This window comes from Panthera leo, chromosome B4 (assembly GCF_018350215.1).
Source record: "Panthera leo isolate Ple1 chromosome B4, P.leo_Ple1_pat1.1, whole genome shotgun sequence".
Taxonomy (NCBI): Eukaryota; Metazoa; Chordata; class Mammalia; order Carnivora; family Felidae; genus Panthera; species Panthera leo.
Window position 1 is genome coordinate 19,126,022 of NC_056685.1, and position 23,740 is coordinate 19,149,761.

At 39.8% G+C, this 23,740-nt stretch overlaps 1 protein-coding gene across 1 annotated transcript in view; it reads right to left on the reverse strand.

Annotated features, from left to right (window-relative positions):
• Positions 1–23,740, reverse strand: part of NEBL (nebulette) — a 106,829-nt gene that overhangs the window by 69,762 nt on the left and 13,327 nt on the right. The window contains 4 exon segments of the mRNA XM_042945058.1: positions 1,334–1,447; positions 11,775–11,876; positions 12,835–12,936; positions 21,381–21,491. Of these exon segments, the coding sequence (XP_042800992.1) occupies positions 1,334–1,447; positions 11,775–11,876; positions 12,835–12,936; positions 21,381–21,491 (429 nt within the window).

The following is a 23,740-nucleotide window of genomic DNA, read 5'->3' on the forward strand; positions in this document are numbered from 1 at the left end:
CAGGTAATTTTAATAGACATTCTGTTTTCAAAAGGAACAGTAACTTTATTCTTTAGAAATTACCACATTTTAATTATGCTCTGGAGCAATTTAAGGGTTTTTGGTGTTTTTTCATCCTATTGCAATACAGACCTTCTTTTATTTCCAACTATTCTAAATAGACAATATTAGTAATAGTAATACTAAAATATTAATAACAGAAAATATTTGAGCATTTACTTTGTGCCAAACATTTTATACGTAATATTGAATTTCCACAACGCTTGTGGGTAGATACTTTAAATATCTCCATTTTACAGAGGGGTAAACTAAGGCACAGAAAGATGAAGGTATAGAATTAAGAGGCAGAACAGGATTCAAATTCAAGCAATCCAATTCTAAACCCTGTGCTTTCAAGCACTATGCTCTAGGTTCCTTTACATATATTCCAACCCTATCTGCTTTCCATTTTTACACGCACACAAGATAAAAAACAAATAAGACAAAGAATCCATTCTGATATTCCAGTGATCCTAACAGACCCATTTCAAGTGTTGGTAGGAAACACAGGTGAGTGAAGGGGCACAAATAACAATACCTACTAAACATCAAGGGAAATAAGCTATGCTGAGTCCCAAGGACAGGGCAAGAGTTGAAAAGTTTCAGTGATCTGACAAAGCAACAGTTCAACAATTCCTCATCTTAATACTTGCAAAGGTATTATGCATCCTTCAACCACAGCAAAGTGATCCATTCTTTTCCATGTTTCCGTGTTTACGCTCTGCTTGATTCTAATAAAAATTTAAGGCATCTTTTCATGTCAACTGAAACTTGATTATTTTTAAAAACATAAAATGAAACCAAACCTGTGAAGAGGTATTTCACAGTGTTTGCATAAGGGATAGGAAAGACACTGTTTAAGACGTTATCAGTGCAATTTCTGAAAATTTCTTTCTTATAAACTACCATATGCCAGGTTACACGTTACAGGAGCCCAATTTCCTGGGCACAATTACACGAGTTAACTGTTGTCATAACCACTAATTTAACATACTACACACCACTTATTTTGCAAACCTCTGTAATCTGGTTCTACTCTTGATCAGATAGAATAGTTTTATTAGCAATACTATTCCTAACTTATTAACTAATCAGTAATCAGTAACCATTAGTGGTAACTTACAATAATACATTTTCCTCGAGAAAGCTCTCAGGAAAGTATGCTTCAGTGTTTGCAACTAAAACACTTGGGAACTGCATTATCTCGATTCAGTATTAGCAATTAGTAATTACAATACAGTTGATTCTAAAGATACTGAAAATAATTGCCTATGAATCACACGTCATAACTTACATCGCTCACCAGTGCAGTGACAAGCTGACTTTGCCTAAAAGAAGCGTTTTCAAGAGGATTGTAACGATGTTTCTTATCCTTCATTTCACTATCAAATTTTTCTTTGTATTTAATCTGCCATAAAAGAAGAAAACAGGATAAATTAAACAGCACATTTATCTTTAAGCTTTCAAAATGAAACATTTGATTTTTAATTAGATCGGACCTAAGCTACCTTAAAAACAAATGGTAACAAAGTTTAAATTCCTGGTATTTTTCCTCCTATAAAGCTTAATTAGGCATAAAAAATTTTTTTATGGAAAAACAACCTCTACTTGAACATTGATCATAAATGCAATTAGGCATGAACTCAAATCTTATTAACAAGAATTATACACTAAAATCTCAGGATTTTTAAATATCAGGTTTCCATTTCTGCATTCTTATTGCCTATGATCAATTAGAAATTGAGACCACAGATGAATGAAAGTCTATAACATTTAGAAAATGGATCCTGAGACCCAGAATTTGAATATGAATTTTCCTGAGGGAATTATTCCAAATACGGGACATGGTTTAGGTTATGGTTTTTCTCATCATTTCCCAGTTGCTCAAAAATTCATTTTTAGGGATTACATTTTCTGAAATGTCCTGGGTCTATTTAATGTCAATTTTTTATTCCTCTGCTTTAGCTCCACAGTTATATTCAGCAGCAAAGTATCTCTAATACTTACTCTGTATTATTTTTCTCCTTTTTAAAGTAGTCTATCAATTTCTCTATAGATAGAGAAATATGTGAAGGTAGGTTATGATAACTACCTGAAATGTAGATACAAGTCCTTTACTAAAAACGAAACCCAAAAAACTAGTTATTGGAATCTCACACCCACTTTGATTCCTGTATCCAGGAAAAGGAGGCATAGACCTCAAAAGCAGAAGCTCGCTCTTTTGTTCTCTTACAATAACTTTACAATATTACAGTTCTCACGGTATTGTGTTCTTACAACATTGTCCTAATGCATCTTCATTCATATATCTTTAAGCCCTACCTCGAAAAAATTTTTTCTAATTTTTCAAAGTTTATTTATTTATTTTGAGAGACAGAGCGTGCGCGCACAAGCCAGGGAGGGGCGGAGAGAGAGGGTGACAGAGAATCCCAGGCAGGCTGTGCGCTGTCAGTGCCGAGCCCCATGAGGGGCTCGATCTCAGGAACTGTGAGATCATGACCTGAGCTGAAATCAAGAGTCAGATGCTCAACCCACTGAGCCACCCACCCACTGAGCCACCCAGGGGCCCCTTGAAGTAATTTTTATCAAGAAGCAATTTGGGTCTGGCTGCCACTATCTGTTTTAATTGAGTGTACATTGGGTGATGTCTTCCTCAAGGACACATGTCTGGTACCTATGAGACCGCTAGTGAAAATCTTGGTGAGAATACATTTGGAAAAGATTCCAGGATGGCTTACAGGAAATATTTTCTGCTGTGCCTCCATTTGCTAGTAATAACTTTCTGAGAGTCACATTGCCTTACAAATTCAGGCGAAACCTCATTTATTCTAATTAATTAGACTAGTTAATAAACTTTACAAAACAAGAAAAACTCTGATTTTATACGAAATATATATATTTATGTCTTGAAATCAGGCACAATATCACCAATGAAATAAATTTAGATCTCATTTGCTATTTTCCACAGTCATGGGCACCACAGCAAAAGTTTCCCCTCCCTGGTCCTCCTCTAAATTCCACTCCCGTCGCAGGGCACTTGTCCATCCCTCTTCCAGGGCACTTGTCACCATATTTTAATCTGTGCTTTTGTCTCTCTAGGTTTTTAGTACCTAAAGGACATTTGCTTGACAATGAGAGGAGACTCTCTTAACTGTCTTCCACCTGAATGGCACTCCTGACTCAGCCAGATTCACCAACACTCTCCCCTGACTGAACAAGACATTCTAACTGATGGCCTCAGTGCCCTGAACGTTCTGGTAGCTGTTTACCCCATCAACCAATCCACCTATGCAATCCTGGCTTGCACCAAGTTTTCCTTCAATGATTCAAATTCTCCAACCCCGGGCACCATAAGCATCTTAGTTATGTATTAGCTAAGTGGCAAAATTAGGTTATATCCTCTCTGAGAAGAGAGAGCCTGTCCTACCGTCTGCCCACAGCATGGAGCGGGTGAAACTTGGAAATGAACCTGAAGCCAATGGCATTCTCACCTGCCATTTGTTTTCCCAGGCGAAGGTATGGTTCCGAAAAGCAATAATCGATCCACATTGCGATGACTCCTTTTTCCTCTCCTCACTACATCGAGCCTGTGTTGAGTTCCTGCCATGAGGTAGGATGAGTTCCCACCTGAGGCTGGGGGTGGGATCAAGACACGCTCTGTCAAGACGGGGGTCGGTAATCTTTCCAGCAGCAGATCTGACTGAATCACAGTCGCTTAAAAGTGGTTTAAGCGCCCCAGCACTTCCATTCCCGTTAGCTACGTTATAAACTTGCCAAGAGTCCAGCTGAGTTCGTCCCTAACCCCATTTACACTGGCTGTACTTATCATAATCACGTGATTGAATTTAATACTGCAAACACTGATATAATATATATTAATATACATATGCATGTATGTATGCATATGTGTGTTTATACTCCTGTGCTCACGAAGTCCCTGTCCCTGAGGGAGGCCCCGGGGACATGCAGTAAAAAATGAACTTGATTCCATCCAGGCATCACTGCTGATGATTAGGCGCAAAGACAAATTCCGGGAGGGTGAGCTAGCTGCAGCAGCACAGGGCAATGAGGCCACGGAGCCACATTTTGTGGCAGACCCTCTTCAAGTCTGAGGAACCAAGGGTATTTGAGTTAAGTCGCGAAGAGAGTGTACTTAGTGAGGGAAAGCGGGGAGAGGGGTGGGGGGAAGGGGCATGCTGATAGAGTGTGCCCAGAGGGAACAGCAGGTGGAAGGCGAGAGAGGGGCACACAGCATGATCAAGGAATTTAAGAACACAAGGGTGGCCGGAGGATGGAGATTACACTAGAGACCAGAAAGCAGGAATGGCCAGCCCCTACGAAGCTCTGTAGCTGTCATGGATCTTGGGCTTCATCCTAAGGCCGGTATGAAGTCATTCTAAGCACGTTTGCGACTTGAGCAGGTTTGCCACTGGAAGGATTTCGGACGCCAGTCTGGACAGAGCGTGTCTTGATCCCACCCCCAACCTCGGGTGGGACCTCATCCTACCTCATGGCAGGAACTCAACACAGGCTCGACGTAGTGAGGAGAGGAAAAAGGAATCATCGCAATGTGGATCGATTATTGCTTTTCAGAAATATACCTTCGCCTGGGAAGAACAAACGCCAGAGTCGATGGCAGGTGAGAATGCGTCACGTTCATTTCCAAGTTTCACTCCCTCCATGTGGCCTCCGTCCCTCATGTACCTGTGCTGGCATGCGGAGAGCAGGATGGCTTCTCTGTGCTCAGAGATGATGTAACCGACGCTTGCCACTTAGCTAATACTAGATTAGACTATTTTCTAATTTTGGACATATTTGAATTATCTGGGTGTGTCTATTCTCCCATTAGACAGCGAGCCAGGAACAAAGTTTTATTCATTTTTTTATCCCTAGGGCCTGGTATAATGGATTGGAATGGATTTGGTACTTCCTATATGTTTATTAAAGAAATATATAAATTAATGATGAAAATGATAAGCAAAAACTCTCTTTTATGACTCACACAATGAGTCAAACCTTGAGACGTGTCGGAGATTACAGGATCTCTAATATTTCTCTAACTCTCCAAGTACACACACACACATGTACACACACACACACATGCACACACACACACATATGCACACACACACGTGTGCATGCATACCACAGTCACTGTTAAATCGATTGGAACTAGAGCCCATGAAGAAGATAAAGAATGTGAAAGGAATGCAAAACGATTGATATAAAAACATTATACTGAATCTGTATTTTACTGTATAGTTCCTGCTGGATTTGCATTCGTTCATTCATTCATAAAGTTAGTATCGATGAGTGGTTAGTATACATGGGTAGTTAGTCTCCATGGTTTCTGTGGATAATGATGAAAAGAAGTTACATTTAGGCTAATACCTGTAGGATGCGCAGAAATCATTCAGAGGAACATTAGGAACTTTTTTTCTGAAAGCCCTCTCTGATGTCCCAGACTGCTGGTGTATTTTTGGAACATCCCGCCTTTACCCAGTCACAGAGATCACACCGTGGTGTCATGATCTGCCACACCACTGCACTGTGGATCTTTCCCAATTAGGCTGTAAGCTCAGTGATGGCAGGGGCTGTATCTGTCCTGTTCACCTTTGAAAATCTACCCCCAAGCACAGTGTCCAGCATTTCATTTGAAATAGATACAAGAAATACATGGATGGAGAAGGGATTCTTTCACTGAAAGGCAGGAGCAGGTACCTTTCACGGTGTCCTCAAATTTTGATATAGCCTTGCGATAGATTTTGATGAGAACTTTATTTATTTTTTTCATTCATCCAGCATACTTTACTTAGAACCCTGATTTTTAAGTTTCGATATCCACCTCAATACCTTAAGACCATTCTTTTCAAAATGGAAAAATACCAATTCCCATCTAAGTAAAGGATTCTACTTTCAAAATATGCATGGGAAACTGCATGCCTCACATGTAATGAGCGTTAGTCACAGCTTAGGTCCTAATAAGGGTGAACTAGGGGCATAAATTACACATCTTAGGAATAATTGGGTACATAAAATAAGCTATTCAGAACTAAATGCCATTCTAATGCAATATTCTCCTGAAAGTATTTAATAGAAGTCTAATATCTTAAAAATATAACAAAGTGTAATAAAGTACTCTCGTGACATTACTAATTAAGCACAGAGTAATGCAAATGATCCCAAAATTTGTGATCATACTTCGCACAAAATCATGGTTATGTTTGCGTGGAGGTTTGAAATCCATTCACACTCTTAATTCACTATCCAAATATAGAAATATATTACAAATTGTCTCAATACCAAATTGTCTCCCTTCGACTTACTAGTCTAACCTGCACACAACTCCTTTCGGGAGGACTTTATTTTTTTTTTAATTTTTTTTTTTAACGTTTATTTATTTTTGAGACAGAGAGAGACAGAGCATGAACACGGGAGGGGCAGAGAGAGAGGGAGACACAGAATCTGAAACAGGCTCCAGGCCCTGAGCTGTCAGCACAGAGCCCGACGCGGGGCTCGAACTCACGGACTGTGAGATCATGACCTGAGCCGAAGTCGGACGCCTAACCGACCAAGCCACCCAGGCGCCCCGGGAGGACTTTATTTTTAAAGATTTCTACCACTGCTACGCATTGGGTTATACACCCTAAGACTTGAATTTTAAAATTCTGTCTAACCTTTCCAGGTTATTTCTGTAGTGTGAGATCAGTTATTTAAAATACATCTGTTGCTCCTATCCTTGTAATAAGTGTAGTAAGAGGCAAAGTGTTGTGAAATTTATCTCTAAGCTTCAGTACTCCATGTGATCTGATTCAAAGATGCCTAAGGAACAAAGACACGAGAGTTTCCCTCATTAGTTAACCACAAAGCAAAATAACTTCATTACATAAAAAAAACATGCTTATCAGACACTGACACCCAACTATTTCTTATCTCTTGCTATAAAGGGTTGCATGTAAATGAAGTGAGAAAAGAGCCAAATGGTTTAAATGGGTCCCTTGGTCACCTTCTGACTGGTTCACTCACTCACTACACATACACATTCAATATCCTACCCTATTTTCAACCCACACTTCACACATCTGAGTGTCTGTCTCTTCATGCACACTCACATCTCCTGACGTGATGCTTTCCCTTGACTAACTGGGGACTCAACCATGGAACAAAATATCTCCCTCCAGTTTCAAGACCACTTGAGAAAGGGAGAAATAGGTGTTGGGTTGGGTGAGTTTGCTCCTTATGTATGTTACCCCCTATACCTGAGTCAATTACTTTGCAAACAAATAAAAAGTTACTTATGCCCATGACTGATTTTATTTACATTATAAATACCATCGTATCTAATGATCCTGATGTTTACCAACCTTTCCTTTTAACATAGGAAAGGTATATAGGATCATACTCCTAAAAGTTTATGAGGAATGTTAAGACTTAGCAAGATTTTCAGAGACCCACACTTGGAGAAAACACTGGAATTGTTAAACTACAATAATATAACTTAAATCATTCCTCATAACTGCATCTAGACAAAGCAGTGTTTCAATGGCCTGAAGCCTGACTTCTAAAGCAGTAGTTCAAAGCTTCACCACGAGGGGTGCTGGACTTCAGCCCCACCTATGACTCCAGACAAAGGAAGAAAAAAGCAGAAGCAGACTCCAAAAGAAAGCTTTTCATCATCGCCACAGAAACAAATGTTAGCGGAAAAATGGAAAATTTGATAAGTATACCTTCATTATCAGTGAAAATGAAGCATAAACAAATAACACAATGCCATATACCTATAGGCACCAATTCTCTCCAAGTTTGGATGAAATTAAACTAAAAGCTATCAAGGAAGATAGTATATCCAGATTCTTATGTAGAACTTGCCATAAAATCAATAGTATTTTCAGATCTGAATTTTACACAAAATCATATCCCTGTCCTTATTTTCATAACAAAATAACATCTTACTTTGTACCAACTGTGAATGATCTAGAGAAATTTGTTTAATCAGTCTATGTATATTTATTGAAGTCCAATCTGTGCTATTCTGTAATGATGAATTAAACACATGTCAACCCTGTCCCCATAAAGCCTGCTATGTGGTAGTAAAGGAGATATTTCACACACACACACACACACACACACACAAACACACACACACATTTTTGACTAATACAGACTGTGTTAAGAACTATAAAGAACCAGAACTGAGAATGAAGGGGAGGGAGCAATACAATTTAAATTGGCAAGTCAAGGATGCGACACTGAAGCCAAAATTTGGGGGTAAAGAAGTTGGTTGGGAGAGTGTTTGCCAGGAAGACAGAATGGGAGATTCTCCAAACCAATTAACATCCCCATTCAATTTGAGGACAATATTTATAATTAAATTTTAATGGCAATCTAAAATGTACTTTTTATGTTTCAAACCCATTCTTGTCAATACATCCCATGCAATTTTAGAACAAACACTAGTTATTATAAATACAAAAGTTTTCCTTGATGTTATAAAACTAACAGAATTGCATTCACCATGTAGACAAATTTCCAGTAATAAAGACAATATATGAATATATTAACAAATCAGCTGCTCGTAAAAGGATTTTGTCTCCCCCCCCCAAAATAAATAAATACACTTAAAAAAATCTTTTAGAAAAAGGGGGTGTTTGGGTAGCTCAGTCGGTTAAGCGTCTGACTTCAGCTCAGGTCATGATTTCAGTTTGTGAGTTCGAGCCCCACACTGGGCTCTCTGCTGGAGCCCACTTCGGATCCTCTGTCCCTCTCTCTCTCTCTCTGCCCCTTCTCCACTCATTTTCTCTCTCTCTTTCTCTCTCAAAATAAACTTTAAAAAAAAATCTTAGAAAAGAAAAGAAGTTTGTAAGATGATGGCTTCAACAGTTACCCCACTAACATTTGAGATACCCGGAAATACACGAATCTCATTATCTTGGCACGCGACGTGTCACTTTAATTTTTTTTTTTAACTCATCTTCTCCCGATTACTTGACCATCATTTTATGTGCCTACCAGATTTTAAAAAAGGAAACTTTCACAAGTATGGCAGCAAAGCTGCTGTACAAGTTAACAAAGGGTTTTGGGTTTCCATCACCTTTCCCAGTCTCAACCCCTCAGAGGACAATTTACTGCTTACTTGGAAGAACTCTGCCCCCTGCCCTCTCGTTCTCACCCCTTCATCAGGCAGGTCTTTCCACTATACGCTGCGAGCATTACCTCCTCTCCGCCTCCTCTCTCAGTGCTCCTGGTGCTATCTGCTCTCCCCCTCCTGCACCTGTCCCCGGGGTCCTCTGCTTCCTGCCTTCCTAAGTCACTTCCTTTCTAGGCATTTCTTTGCCTTTGAGTGCTCCTGTATCTATAATCTGTCATTAGGTGAGGAGCAAGACAATACATGATGGTCGAATTGTCAGTGAAAATAAGAAACCACACTTTCTGCCCTCGACTCTAGTTCACCCCCCTGAAAATACACACACGGAACGTGTCGCCTTCATTCCAGAAGTCCTCTATATTCATCTGCCCAGTTTTCCTTTTTCTCTCATGAGTTTATGAGAGCAGCAAGAATGTCACGGGGAAAATAAAGATGTAACTTGCAAATTACGATCTGCTTAGGTATCTGGTTGTACAGTTGCTAAAGGAGTTGAATTTTTTTTGTTTTAACCTGCCTAAAAACCCAGGGAGGATCACATGGTAGGATTTCTGGTGACTTAATCTGAAATATCAAAATAGGAGCGAATGGTTAGCTCAATCAGTTGGGTGCCTGACTCTTGATTTTGGCTCAGGTCATGATCCCAGAGTCATGGGATCAAGCCCTTTATTGGGCTCTGTGCTAGGTATGGAGCCTGCTTAAGATTCTCTCTCCCTCTCTCTCTGCCCATCTCACCTGTTCACGCTCGCTCACTCTCACTCTCCAAAATAAAATTTAAAATTTTTAAATAAATTTTAAAAAATAAATAAAAATTAAAATTAGAAAAAGCCTTTCGCAGACACTTCCTTCTCTATAGACCATCTAACCTGTTGAATTTTTTTTACGTTTATTTATTTTGAGAGAGAGAGTGTGTGAGGGGGGCAGAGAGAGAGAGGGAGAGAGAGAGAAAATCCCAAGCAGGCTCTGCGCTGACAGCTCTGACTCAGGGCTCAAACCCACAAACCATGAGATCGTGACCTGAGCCGAAGTTGGATGCTTCACCAACTGAGCCACCCAGGTGCCCCGATTTAATTTAGTTTTTAAAATAAATTCTGCCCACAACATGCGGCTCGAACTCATGACCCTGAGATCAAGAGTCACATGCTCCACCAAGTGAGTCAGCCAGGGGCCCCTTGCATGGAGTTTTTAACATTAATTTTGGAAGAATTAACATTTTTACAATATTGAGTATTGAGACACCTGAGCTAGAGCACAATAGGTCTTCTCATTGGTGCAAATGTCATCATGTTCTTCTATCTGGTTTCACAGTTTTCCTCATTTACACCTCTCCATTTTGAAATGTAATCCAACTTTGCAACTTGAGGAACGGGTATTGTCAAAGTTGAAAACACCGTAAATGTATAAAAATCGCTTTTGATATTACTATTGTTGACCTGGCAAATATTATCATTTTCCATTGAGAGAGTTTTAATTCTATAGTCAAATACGCCTAACTTTCCTTATATAGCTTCTGGATCTCTGGTCTTATCTAAGAACAACTCTGTTATCCCTATGTGCTATGTATATTCTCCTGGGTTTTCTTTTAAGATTTAAAAAATTATTTTATTGTTTACATTCACATCTCTAATCCATCTGGAATTCATTTTGTATGTAGTTTAAGATTCAGGTCCAATTTTATTTTTACTCTGATGGATGGACATTTATGTCAGCGCCATTTATTAACTAATACAACTTCTTCCCACTGCCTTGAACCAACACTTTCATCGTATATTAAATTCTTATACATATTGGAGTCTATTTCAGGATTCCCTATGCTAGCTTACTGATCATTTTATCTCTTACTGTACTAATCCCAGATTGATTTAATTTCAGTGGTTTTATATTATGTTATGGTAACTCACAACTAAAGTTCTTCACTGGTCTTCATTTTCATACTTTTAAAGGCTATTCTCAGGCATTTCCTTTCCATTCAAACTCTAAGATCATTTATCCATACTTAAAAAGAGTTCTACTGGCTTGTCATTGAAATTGCATGACATTTATATATTCATTTGGGGAGAACTGCAATTTTTACCTGCCGAGACTTTCAGCCTAAAGCATGACCTGCCTTTATATGCAGATCTTATTTGATGGTCTTCAGTAAGATTTCAAAGTTTCCTTCATGTGTCTCACCTCTTTCTTATCTTGTGATTAAACAAAAGCATTCGGAAATTGATATTTTACTACCAAGTTACAAAGCATGTGTATGTGTGTATACATAGATAGCAATCTAATTATTGATCTAATCTAATTGGTATCAGGATTGCTGAATTCTCGAAATCCTAGGAAATGTGACAACACAGCCCACCTCATTAAAAAGGGTTAGAATTTGAGCCTGGAGAAAAGAAACCTTTGTCTCATGCTTACAATTGGACTTACTTTTATGCCTTAGTGAAATTTATAATTATTGCAATCCTATCTGAAATAGTTTCAGAAACATTATCTTTGCATAGTCTTGCAATTAAAGATATTATCTAAGATGAAATATTCTCCTGTGCCACTAGAAACAAAATCTCTCAATCAAATCATTGTGGAGTCATCACTCGAGTCTTACTTGACTAGAAAGTTTAGAAGCTTCCACAGCATGTTCGAAATCTGGTCTTCCAATTACAGCAGGCTCTTTATTCATTACTCCTTGCCCTTTCTTGTACTCTGCCTAAAATGAATAAATATGAGAATGTTAAATATTTCTACTTTCCAATGAAGCATTACATTAACATTAGCTGAAATAAAATATAATAGATGGTCAGTCCACAAAAAAACATCCGTTACAATCCACCAAATGATAAAATGCTGACTGCTAGGGCAGAAATTGACTTCGTGTGGTTATATAAATAAACTCAACCCTTTTGTAGTAAAATAATTACCAAGTTTGAATCTTTGTACCCTGTCACCATTGTCATCATTGTGTTTCTGTATAAACACTGAAAAAAAATATTAGAAGAAATTTCTGGATAATTGAGATCCCAAATTCTGCAGGCAGACAGCCTGTATGGCTCGCTTGATCTCAGGAATTTAGCCCTGTTTGGTTAACATGAAGTTAAATTTCGTAAATAGTTATTGACTTTTAAGGTGAATATAGTCTACATTATTCAAATATTTGGTTTGTGTTAGGTCATCATTTTTAACCAAGGTGCAAAGGTATGTTTAAGTTAAATGGTATTAACCAAGAAGGATATCTTGGAGAAGATAAGAAAACAGCCACGATGTGTAGAAAATGTACAAGGGTAAATGGTGGCTAAAAAGAATCTGCACAATTAACAGGAACGCGATGGGAATAAGGCCAAGTGATATTCTTCGGGACAAGGTAAGGTGAGAGATAATATCAGACCAGATGACTGACAAAGTTGACTTTCAGGCTGAGACATCTGAATGCGAGCACAGCACTTACTTCTCTGAAAGTATGGCAGCATTAGCCATAGTGAAGGCAACTTTGAGCAGTTTCTGCATATACCTGAATAACCTACATAGTCAAGTGGATGATTCAGATTAAAAAAAAAATTGAGACGTCATGATTTCACCAATTCAATTAACCATTCAACTACCAAAGCCACAGGTTGTCTCCTGCAAAAAATAAGAAATCATTTCTGCTCAAGATAAGAAAGAGAGATTACATTGCTTATGATCTTGGAGATCTGCGTTGCCATCTTGATGTCTGGTCTGTTGAGATCCGCACTGTATGTGTGGGTGTCCTGTACATCTTTTCTATAAGAAATCTGATCCAAGAGGCAGTTTTGATTGAAAGAAAGAAAAAGAAATTAGTAAATTTATATAACTACCAGACTTAATGTCTATAAAATCATTTATCTGTGCTAAATCATCTTAGAGAACCCACCGACCACGAGCTGTTTTTTAAAGTTTTTTTAAGCACAACCTTTATTTGAATAGATACATTCTTTTTTCTACCATACCTAACTCTCACTAGCATTACTGCATATGAACTGGATTCATACAACATAAAAAAATGTGAGCCCAAGACTTTGGCACAAAACCAGTCTTACAGGATTTTACAGAGACCGCTCTGATAAGCATGTCAACGTGGGTATGTGTGTATGTGCATAGTCACATACAGAATATCCTCATCAAGGGCCTTAATTTGCCCATCACACAGTCTTGACCCCCAGTGGATGCAGGATAAGCCCAGCACATGAAAGTAGAAAATCATTTCCTGGGGTAAGGGTGTGTGAAGCTGTTCCTCTCCGGCTTTCTCTTCTTTTTCTGACTGGACTCTTAAAATGCCCGTGTGTGGGAAGACTAGTCATGTTTACTGACAGTTTTATTTTCTAGCAACTACCATCACAATGAGTCCAAAAAATAAAAGCAATTACATTAAGGAACATTCATTCTCTGAATGCACATGAGATGCAACCAAACTGAAGCATGGAAAATAGAAAAATATATGTAAATTTTATCAAACCTACTTTAGGTGATGGTGGTTATTCAGATTTGAATTCGACTGACAAACAGGAAGTGAGACCAGACCAAAACTAGTATAATGCCCCCTGCCCCGGTCAACACCTCACCAGTCTGTCCACTTCTCTGTTTCTCGAGGTTGGTCATAAGTTAAAGGAATATTTATCTATTTTCCAGATGTAATTCTACCTGGCAATGTCACCAGGGGCTGATTGATTTGTCCATTACATTAGTTCTATTAAAGTTCTAACGCAAAGAGTGCAGCAATGGTCGTTTTTAAGACCCACCTTCATTTTTTCAAGGCGTAGAAAGGTAAGACACAGAAACTTACAACTGAACATCTACACAAAATGCACAATTATTTATATTCGTACAATACAAATATTTCTAATGCTGCCTGTGAATTTTCTACAGTAGGATCATCTAAGGTACTTATTCAAAAACTAGATTCCTGGGGCACCTGGGTGGCTCAGTCGGTTAAGCATCCGACTTCAGCTCAGGTCACGATCTCACGGTCCGTGAGTTCGAGCCCCGCGTCGGGCTCTGGGCCGATGGCTCAGAGCCTGGAGCCTGCTTCCGATTCTGTGTCTCCCTCTCTCTCTCCCCCTCCCTTGTTCATGCTCTCTCTCTGTCTCAAAAATAAATATACGTTAAAAAAAAAAAACAAAAAAAAACTAGATTCCTGAGGTCCATCCCCAACCCTACGTAACAGAATTCCGGTAAATGGGGCTCAAGAATCCGCATTCTAATGAATTCCCCTGTTGATCTATATAAGGCAGTGTTCTAGATAATATCAATGTATCTTGTTATTTTCCTTTCAGTCTTGTAGAGTTAAAAACCATTTGTACTTTCTTACTTCCTTCAAAAATAATTATCAGGTACAAGAAATGAAAATGCATTAATACTTTGATAGGCTCCCTACGCATTATATTATTTCATTTCGGTGAAATGTTTACATACATTTCTATTTATTCTTTTAAGGGCTTGCTTTTGCCTCACCACCAAGACTGTTTTTTTAAACTGTGTTTATAATCATGAATCTAACAAGTAAACACAGCTTCGATAGAATTCGCGTAATTTCAGCAAGAGCATCTGTTTTCTTCACTATTTCTGTTTTCACAGGCTTTACCTTAGCAAGTAATTCAGGTAGGTTTTGTGCACACGGGTAGCAAAAGAAACATGAAAACGGGCTGGAAACTGAGTTATATTGTTGGGCGAATTTTAAATCCTTCGGGATTTAAAATTAAGCCAATTTCATTGGCTTCAAATAGCAACACGCTCCCGCTCCAATAATGGCCAATCAACCTCAGCCGGCGCTCAGTTAAACACAAGCTGTGTAAACAAAAACCGACTCTCAGGTGAAAACAAACCGAAATTACTACCCACCTACAAGACTAACTGTTTCTAAGTTACTGCATTCATACAAAAACCACAGGGGGGGAATGTCTTTTTGTTTAGAAAAGAATGAGGATAAAAACGGAAACCCTTACTTTCTGAAAAGAGCTGCAACCTTCCAGAAATCTAAGCTTTGCATGGGTTATGTAATTATATGCTGCTCAGCCTAATGACTGCGTGAAGAGAGGTGAGGGGCACAAAGGCAGCAGGAGCAGGACTCTGAATAGGGCCCCATCATCCATGTAAATTGCAAATTAGAGGCCGGCATATGTGACTCAAAACAAATATGAAGATTGACAAGAGCTGCAGATTCAAACAAGCGGACGGCACAGAGCCACACGGGAGAGCAGCACGGGAGCCCGGTCGCTAGTCAGATCTTCCAGAATATCAGTGCGTGGGGACATCCCACGGGAACGGGGCTTCATGTGGGGAGGCACAGGGCCACCAGCTCCTGGGCTGCACCATGAGCAACAATGTCTGAACTTGGTGGTGTGCCGGCTGCCCGGCTTTGAGGGGGGCTCGCCTGCCATTTCTCAAGTGTCCCCAACGTGTCTTAGCTCCGTTCTGCAGTCTGTCCGAACCCGGGAAGAGGAAAAACGGTACACGGCCGAAGAGAGGTTTGGCAGTGGAAGGTCAAAGAATATATATGGTTTTTTCCCCCTATTTCCGGAATGACTTCAAACCCCCAAGTGCTAACTGTATTGGAACAGTGGACCGACCGGTCTCCGTTCTTCAGGCTGTCTTCTCATGAATCTTGAATCTTAGAAACTTCTCGTGTTCTACAGAACGATGTTGAAGAAGGAGAAAACAGGAGGCTCCTGAAAATCGTCAAGCCCAGGATGCGTGCAAGCTCGAGGGCCAGCAACTGATTTTACCTTGTTTTGGTAATGTGTTGCTCCCTACTGTGTCCTCAGAGCATAGGAGAGGAGGAAAAAAGCCGGAGGAGGGACGAAAAAAGGAGAAGAGAGATACTTCAGTCTCTTCCCAGGAGAAAGTGTGTTTCCCCACTTCTTTAAATCTCTTATTATACCTTTCAATGAAGTTTGATTGTTTCCTTCTATAGGTCCCACCCAAGGCAATAGAGGAATTCTCATACGATGACCATTTTCTTATATGCTGATCCTGTATCCAAGATAAACTCCTTACCTTTTTAATAATATCTGTAGAGAATGATTACGGTTTCTTCTTCAGGAACACCTAGAATTATTACTATACCTGCTTGATCTCTTCCTCTTATCTCCCCCCCCCCACTAAATTTATTTCCCTGCCCTTTCCCACGTCTCTGGGTCATTTTCCGTTGTAATGGACATTTATCCTTTTCTTCTAATCCGCCTGGGATTTTTCCTTTGGAAACTGCCTCTCCGTCACTCCACGTGAATTGGTGGGGCTGTCCGATGCAGCCTACCTTCTCGATGACAGAAACAGCCACATGACAGTCTGTCCAATCAGATACCCCAACCCCTTGGAAACCATGATCGATAAGAGGGCAGACACGTAACCCGGGGGGGGGGGGGCCAGAGGCACCGATGGATCCGAGGCTGAGGGAGAAAGACCTACTGTCTTTTCTCTCTGGGATCAGCTGCCGAGGGGACGATTTGATTTTGGAAACACCAGCTGCCATCTTGAGACCACCTAGACAGAGTCCGTCCGAAAGCAAAGCCACGAGACGGGTCGAGAGGAAGAGTCCCGGCGACACTGTGATCTCTGGATCGTTACACTTGAAGGCAGCTTGAATGTCTAATTATGTAAACCCATGAATTCTCATGTTTTACTTAGCTAACTTGAGGCGGAGTTCTGGTGCTAACTCTAGAAACTCCCGACGAATGCCATCTCCACTTCATGTTTTTCTGCAGTGTCCAATGTGTTCTTCGTTGCCTCCAAGAGAGAGATTAATCCCATCAGAATTTCTTTTTGAACTTCTTAGCTCACCACGTTCACTTGAGTAGACTTAAATAAATCAAATCCAACTGGCCCAGAACCATTCCTTCCCTTTGCTACTCTGCTGAAGGGTAACATGATTCTTGGTGAGAAGAGACTAGATAGGACGGACATCTTTTAAGTCTGCAGAACGGAAGTGAGTCGTGTGGCCTGTACTTAGTGATAATCTCAAAGCGCTGGTGAAGTCATTCTCAAGAAATACTTTTATTGTCATCGGAAACTCTCACATGAGAACAGCTCCCAGGTATCATCAGATAGGCGCATGGACTGGAAATCCCATCGTACGCTTATTTCCGTCTGGGCACGCTGTACGTAAAAAAACTAGTAAAATATTACATTGCACATATGTTTTTTTTGAGAGAATGTAAACCTTTTATTTACAAGTAAATGCGGGATCTGATATTCATCAGAAGGCACAAAAGTTTTCCATTTCCTAAAAGATGGAGTAGAATATGGAGCTTTATCTTTGTCGTTTTTATGCCTGTCTTGTTTACAAAAATCATTTTAGAGTTGACAGACATTTTCTTACTCATGACTTCATTTTACCACCACCGTAATCTTGTAAAGAAGGCAGAATGGGTATTACTAACTACTCTTGGAGATGAACAAAATACTAATGTGTCTATTTTAATACTAAGTCCTGAAGTGCTGTTATTCTAAGTCACACCAGGAAATCACAGGGAACCACGAATGTTTTTCCAGTATCATTTTACTGATTTATCTCTAAGCTTTTTCACTTTCTGATGGAAAAGAAAAGAAATTGTATCTCCTGATAAGTTTTTATTGCCATCAAGGAAGTATATACATCATGCTCAAAAAGGACATTAAGTCTCTTGTTTCCCTGCTGAATACTTCCTCCTAATACACATTGAATTGATTACCAATATGGTGTTTTGGAAAAGTTTATCACTCCAATTTCACCCCAAGTCTATACAGACCACATTACTTGCAAAACTGAAGATGGCAATTCAAACTTTGTTTGACTTCCTTCAGACCTATTGGGTTTCACGTCTCTGATAAGATTGATGAGAACTAATCATGTTACTGGGGTTTTCATTTCGAGCCCATCTTTAGGGGAAAGTAACAGGATAGATTACCTCCAGTTCCTCTAAATTACATTAGAAGAATTTGGCAGGGGTACATCCCTTAAGATACGAAAGGATTTAGATTGGCTGTTTTTAATAATTTCTTGATTTTAGTATCAACAAGATAGGTAGTTATATGGGTTCAGAAATATTTTGAACATGCCCTTCTGAACTAAACGCTTCTTAAAATAAATTGCATATTGAGTTGGCTCTTTTCTAAATCTAAGCTCTTTTAATTATTTCAAATAGACTATGAAATCATCCTAACCTCTCAGATCACCCTTTAAAATTGGAGGAGGACCAAAGAGGACTCATATTTTATGGAACAGCTCTTCTGCAAAGCCCTTCACATGTACCATCTCATTTAATACTCGTGAGAGCCCAGTGAGGTAGATTATCACTGCCCCATTTTACAGATGGGAATGCTGAGATTTGGAGATATTAAGTAACCTGTCCAAGGTCATCCAGGCAACATGTGGTCTGACTCTGAATTCCTTTTCTGTTATGTGCTACCGTGGGGGGTATTCAGACAAATGATTTCCCCCCTGTTCTGTGCTCACTGAATTTGGGGGTGACAGAAGAGACTAGCACCCCTAGAATAGCCTTCCTCTTGAAACTCTCAGTTACGCAGAGGTGAGGATTCAGATGGCCCTCACCGAAGCCCTCTCCTCTCAAGGCCGGAGGGAGAGAGAGGTTCTAAAAGAAAGATCACACCCTTAAACCCATTGGTGGATGTTCTAATAAAAGTTTGAGCCGAAAGGAGGCAGAAATTACAAGGCTTAAAGCACAGCTGTCCTGGTTTCCTGGTTCTCTTAACAGAGAGTGGAAACTCACTTGCTTTGGGGAGAAACATAAAAAGGCAAGCCAGGATGCCTCTTTGCATTACTTCTAGGTAAATCAGATGTACATGTGCCACACATTTTAGTTTACATTAAATCGCATCACTTCGGGGCACAACGTAAAGCGGCACTCCACCTTACGAAAGGGTCATTCTGTTAGTTAGTTCTGGGCAGATGAGGGTGACCGGACTGAAGCTTTATGGGAGACAGGGTGTCGTCTACCGTGGAGATGCGGTCGCCTCACCTACGAGCCAAGAGAAGTTCCTGCTTTCTTGGGGCGTTCCAGACCTAGGTTTAAATCTCATATTGTAGGGACAACAAATGTATTATTCTGAGTGCCTTGACTCTAGGGGAATATCAACTACTTCACAGGTAGAATACAAATATCATTCTCACTTTAAATCTGAGCAAATAGTCTTAAACACTTTCTAAATCCTATTATATGTACAAACTTTGCATGTAAAGGTTGAGCCGAGAAGGCAGAGGAGTGTAAGTAAATACACCCTTCTCCCATAAGTACACAGTATTGAATGGAAGAGAAAAGGCCTTTATACTCTATTCCCTCAATCCCTCAATCAAAGACCTTTTAAAAGAAAAGGCACAGTTAAAATAATAACCCTGGTTCTATGATAAGGAACTTCCGTATTTGAATTTCATTGAATTATAGAGTTGGAAAAGGCTTCCCGAGGGTCCGTGTAGTGTGGTCCGGCCCCTCCCGGACCACCGCCGCCACCTTCTTTCCCGCAGTGCCTTGAATCTGTTCATCTACTTTCTGATGATAACCTATTAGGTCCCACATTTAAAAAAAATTTCACGTAAAACCTTGACCAGTAACCAGTGACTTTTAAGAGGGAGGTAGCAGGGCGTAATGGAGAGCGTGGGCTTGGGAGTTTGACTCTTTGGTCTCGTTTCCTTCATCTACAAACTGGGATGCAGTGCAGGGACTTTGCGAGAACTGGAAATGATCAGGGTCTTGGCACAGTTCCTGCCGTGCAGCAGGGCTCGCTAAGTGGTAGTTATTATGATTATGATCCTCATTCTGTAAGCAAACCGTTCTTACAAAGCATCCCCTTAAAATGGCCTTGCTGGTAATTACAGACACGTAGCTTCCTCATCTCTTATCAAGGTTAAAGCATCTTAGAAAATTGTCTTGTTATTGGCATGTGTTTACACATTTGAATTAAAATGTAAAACCTCGCTCAGTTTTTACTTAAGCACTGACCTATTACAATTTAATATCAGATAATTGTTGCCAACCTGCAAAGAGACACTGAACAGCCGGGGCTCTGGGGACAGAGTCAGCAAAGCACCATTCAATAAAGGAACGCAGTGGTGGGACAGAGCCCACGTGAGATGACCAAGATGTATCAGGTACTTTCCAAAGAAAGGGAGTTTCTTGACCCAGCTAAGGCAGACACCTTTATCGTAACTGATTCTAACCCATAAAGACCCAAACACACAGTTCCTGCATTCTTTCTAGAGAGCAAAGAACTGACAACGGGGAGAGAAACAGGCTTCCACTGAAATCTCAGGAAGAAACTATTCTTCTAGGCCACCAGGAGAGTGGTGGTCATTGAACAAACACATGAAGGTTTTCATGTGCCTGCTAACTTACAACTGTATAATCTGCTAACTTATAAAAGAATTCATTCTCAGGGTGCCTGGGTGGCTCAGTCAGTTGAGCATCCAGCTTCGTCTCAAGGTTCACGAGTTGGAGCCCCGCATGGGGTCACTGCTGTTAGCACAGAGCCCGCTTTGGATCTTCTGTCCCCTTCTCTCTCTGCCCCTCCCCCACTCACGCTCGCTCTCTCTGTCTCTCTCAAAAATAAATAAACATTTTAAAAAATAATTCATTTTCATTTTCTATGGGCTTGTTTAACTGCTTTCATGTTCTCCATGGGTCTTGAGTTTGACAATTTGCTCTTCATATACATTCCAAAAGAAACAGGAGTGGGGTACAATCTCACTAGCATTTGTGACTCTTCCCTGGATCAGTGATTTATGGGGCCCTTTCTCCAAGTTCTTCTGTAATTCTAGACTGGAAACTATGGGAGCTTCACCATCAAGTCAAGGGCACTCTGGGAAATGCTAATAACCCAACAGGTCCAAAGCACAGTTTTTAATATCTGTAAGTGCCTGACATTTTAAAGGCATTCCACAAGGTTTTTATGCTTTTGACAGAATAATTCAGATGGACTTCTGACTGAACACGGAGAGATTTGAAAGAAAGAAAGAAAGAAAGAAAGAAAGAAAGAAAGAAAGAAAAGAGGGAGGAAGGAGAGAAGAAAGAAAGAAAGAAAGAAAGGAGGAAGGAGAGAAGAAAGAAAGAAAGAAAGAAAGAAAGAAAGAAAGAAAGAAAGAAAGAAAGAAAAATTTTACAGTCCTTTTTGAATAGGAGAGCTGTAATAATTAAATTTTGACAACATATCCATTAGCCCTCATGTGGTGAACTACAATTCCCCAGAAAATCATGAGGGACGGCTTCCTTACATTACTCTGGTGTTTATTGACCTCCATGGCATGTTTGATCTCGGGTGGCTCCTTCATATGAGCATAATCTGAGAATCCTCTGGCAGCATCATGTTTCTGCTTATAGGCAACCTTAAAAAACACACATCAGTTAGTTTCATTCAGGGGTATGTTAAATTCTTACCTGTTAAAGTTCAGTGTTTTCGCTAGAAGTTTGTGTTTTTGAATACCATCATGATGGACATAGTCGCTTAAGCTTCTATAATGAGAGAGTATACACAGTGCTTTAATGTTAGTGCTTCAGGTTAGACTTGTAATTCTAACTCTTCACTGTTGATTTCAAAACTCTGTACGCTGAAACTCCCACCCATATGCAGCTCGCTTGAATCTCAGCTACAGTTTTGGGAAACCTTCCAAATCTGTGAGCCTTTGGGGGTCATAAATGTCCAAGGTTTAAATCTTGGGAAAGCAACTGACACGGTGGGGGGAAATGATCAGACATTTATAGGGGAATTTTTTCATCTTTTAATTAGTTGTTATGACTTTCCGTAGGCACGGTTATATTATAACATAAACCTCATGAAACGCCCTAACCTTTGGGAGAAAATATAACATGCGGGCAGATTTCTGAGATAATGTCCTCTGGGAGAGAAACGAGCATCATGCCAACACTATCCATTGCTATCACTCCAATCTGTTCCCTCCTGGGATGGAGAGAAGGCGTGAGAAAGATTGCTTCAAAAATGGAAGTAACCAAACTCAACAACAGAGTTAGAAAAAAGAAGATCCAGAAGGCAACAAACAAACCCCTTCCCCCTAGTCTATTCTATAATCCTATGTCTCTCCCTAGCAATTTTCAATTACTCTCATTTTTTGTAGAATTACTGATTTTCGGTCTTCCCTCACTAGAACATAACTGCTTAGCTCACTGAATGCTCAGAACCCAAAATAGTGCTGGCATAAAGTAAGGAAGAATGACTATTTCCTCAATGAATGAATGAACGAAAATAAAACAGGAATGAATGAATGATTTTAAAATTAGTTTTAAATATATATTAAAAGTTCTATAATACGAAAATATTTATAGAGTTAGAATAACTTGAAACAAGAGAATAAAGACAATTTGAAGAGAAAAACTAGAAGAGTATTCACCAAGAACAAAACAAGATCTAATTTTTAATGAAAAGGAATACAGCTAAACTTGAGGAAAACTTTTTACTAATACAAGCTCCTTGACAGCGATGTCTATATCTTCTTAGATATCTTTTAATATCCTGTGTCTATCATAGTGAATGATGGAGTATAGAAGTCAATAAATGCTTGGCGAATGCATGAATAAATGAGTTTATTAAATATTCTCAACTTTAAAAAAAATGGGGTGCCTGGTTGACTCAGTCAGTTATGTGTCCAAATCTTGATTTCGGCTCAGGTCACGATCTCACAGTTCGTGAGATCAAGCCCGGCGTTGGGCTCTGTGCTGACAGTATGCAGCCTTCCTGGGATTCTCTCTCTCTCTCTCTTTCTCTCTCTCTCCGCCCCTCTCCCACTTGCTCCCGAGCTCTCTCTCTCTCTCTCAAAGTAAATAAACTTTAAATACAAAATAAATAAATAAAAATTGAGGCACCTGGGTGGTTCAGTCGATTGAGCATCCAACTTCCACTCAGGTCATGATCTCACGTCTCGTGGGTTTGAGCCCCGCATCGGGCTCTGTGTTGACAGCTCAGAGCCTGGAGCCTGCTTGGGATTCTGTGTCTCCCTCTCTCTGCCCCTTCCCTACTCATGTGCGCGTGTGCTCTCTCTCTCTCTCTCTCTCAAAAATTAATAAACGTTAAAAAAATTTAATAAAGATAAATATTCTCATGAACTCAAACTCCTCATGGGTCTTAATAAACACTATTAACCACTTGTTTATCTTAGATATAATATACTTGTCTGGAGAATTAAAGTGATAATTGTAAAACTAATTTTTAAAAATAAAATCATTGAAATTTACCATAAAAAGAGAAAGCCACCTGTTGCAACCATTAATATTTAAATCCCCTCTCTGGCTCCCTTACCAAGTTCTTCTTGAAAACTTCTACATGAAAGAGAACTCACCCTGGGGCATCACAATCTCTAAATCGTGAAAGCTGGGATACCAAGTTCCTCCTTTAATGAAACCCCCATCTGTCTTCCCCTGGAAGCCATGCAGGAGTCTAGCTCAGGACAGAACTTCAAATGTAGGTGCACAGCTATCAATGACTTCCATTCCTCCAGACCATCTGCACAGAGTAAGGCCCTGAGGCCCTATACCCTTAAATGCCCTCCTCTGCACAATTTACAATTAGGCCATCTCTTTCTTAACATGCCCAGAATGTTCCAGATATGGTCTGACCTCTCCT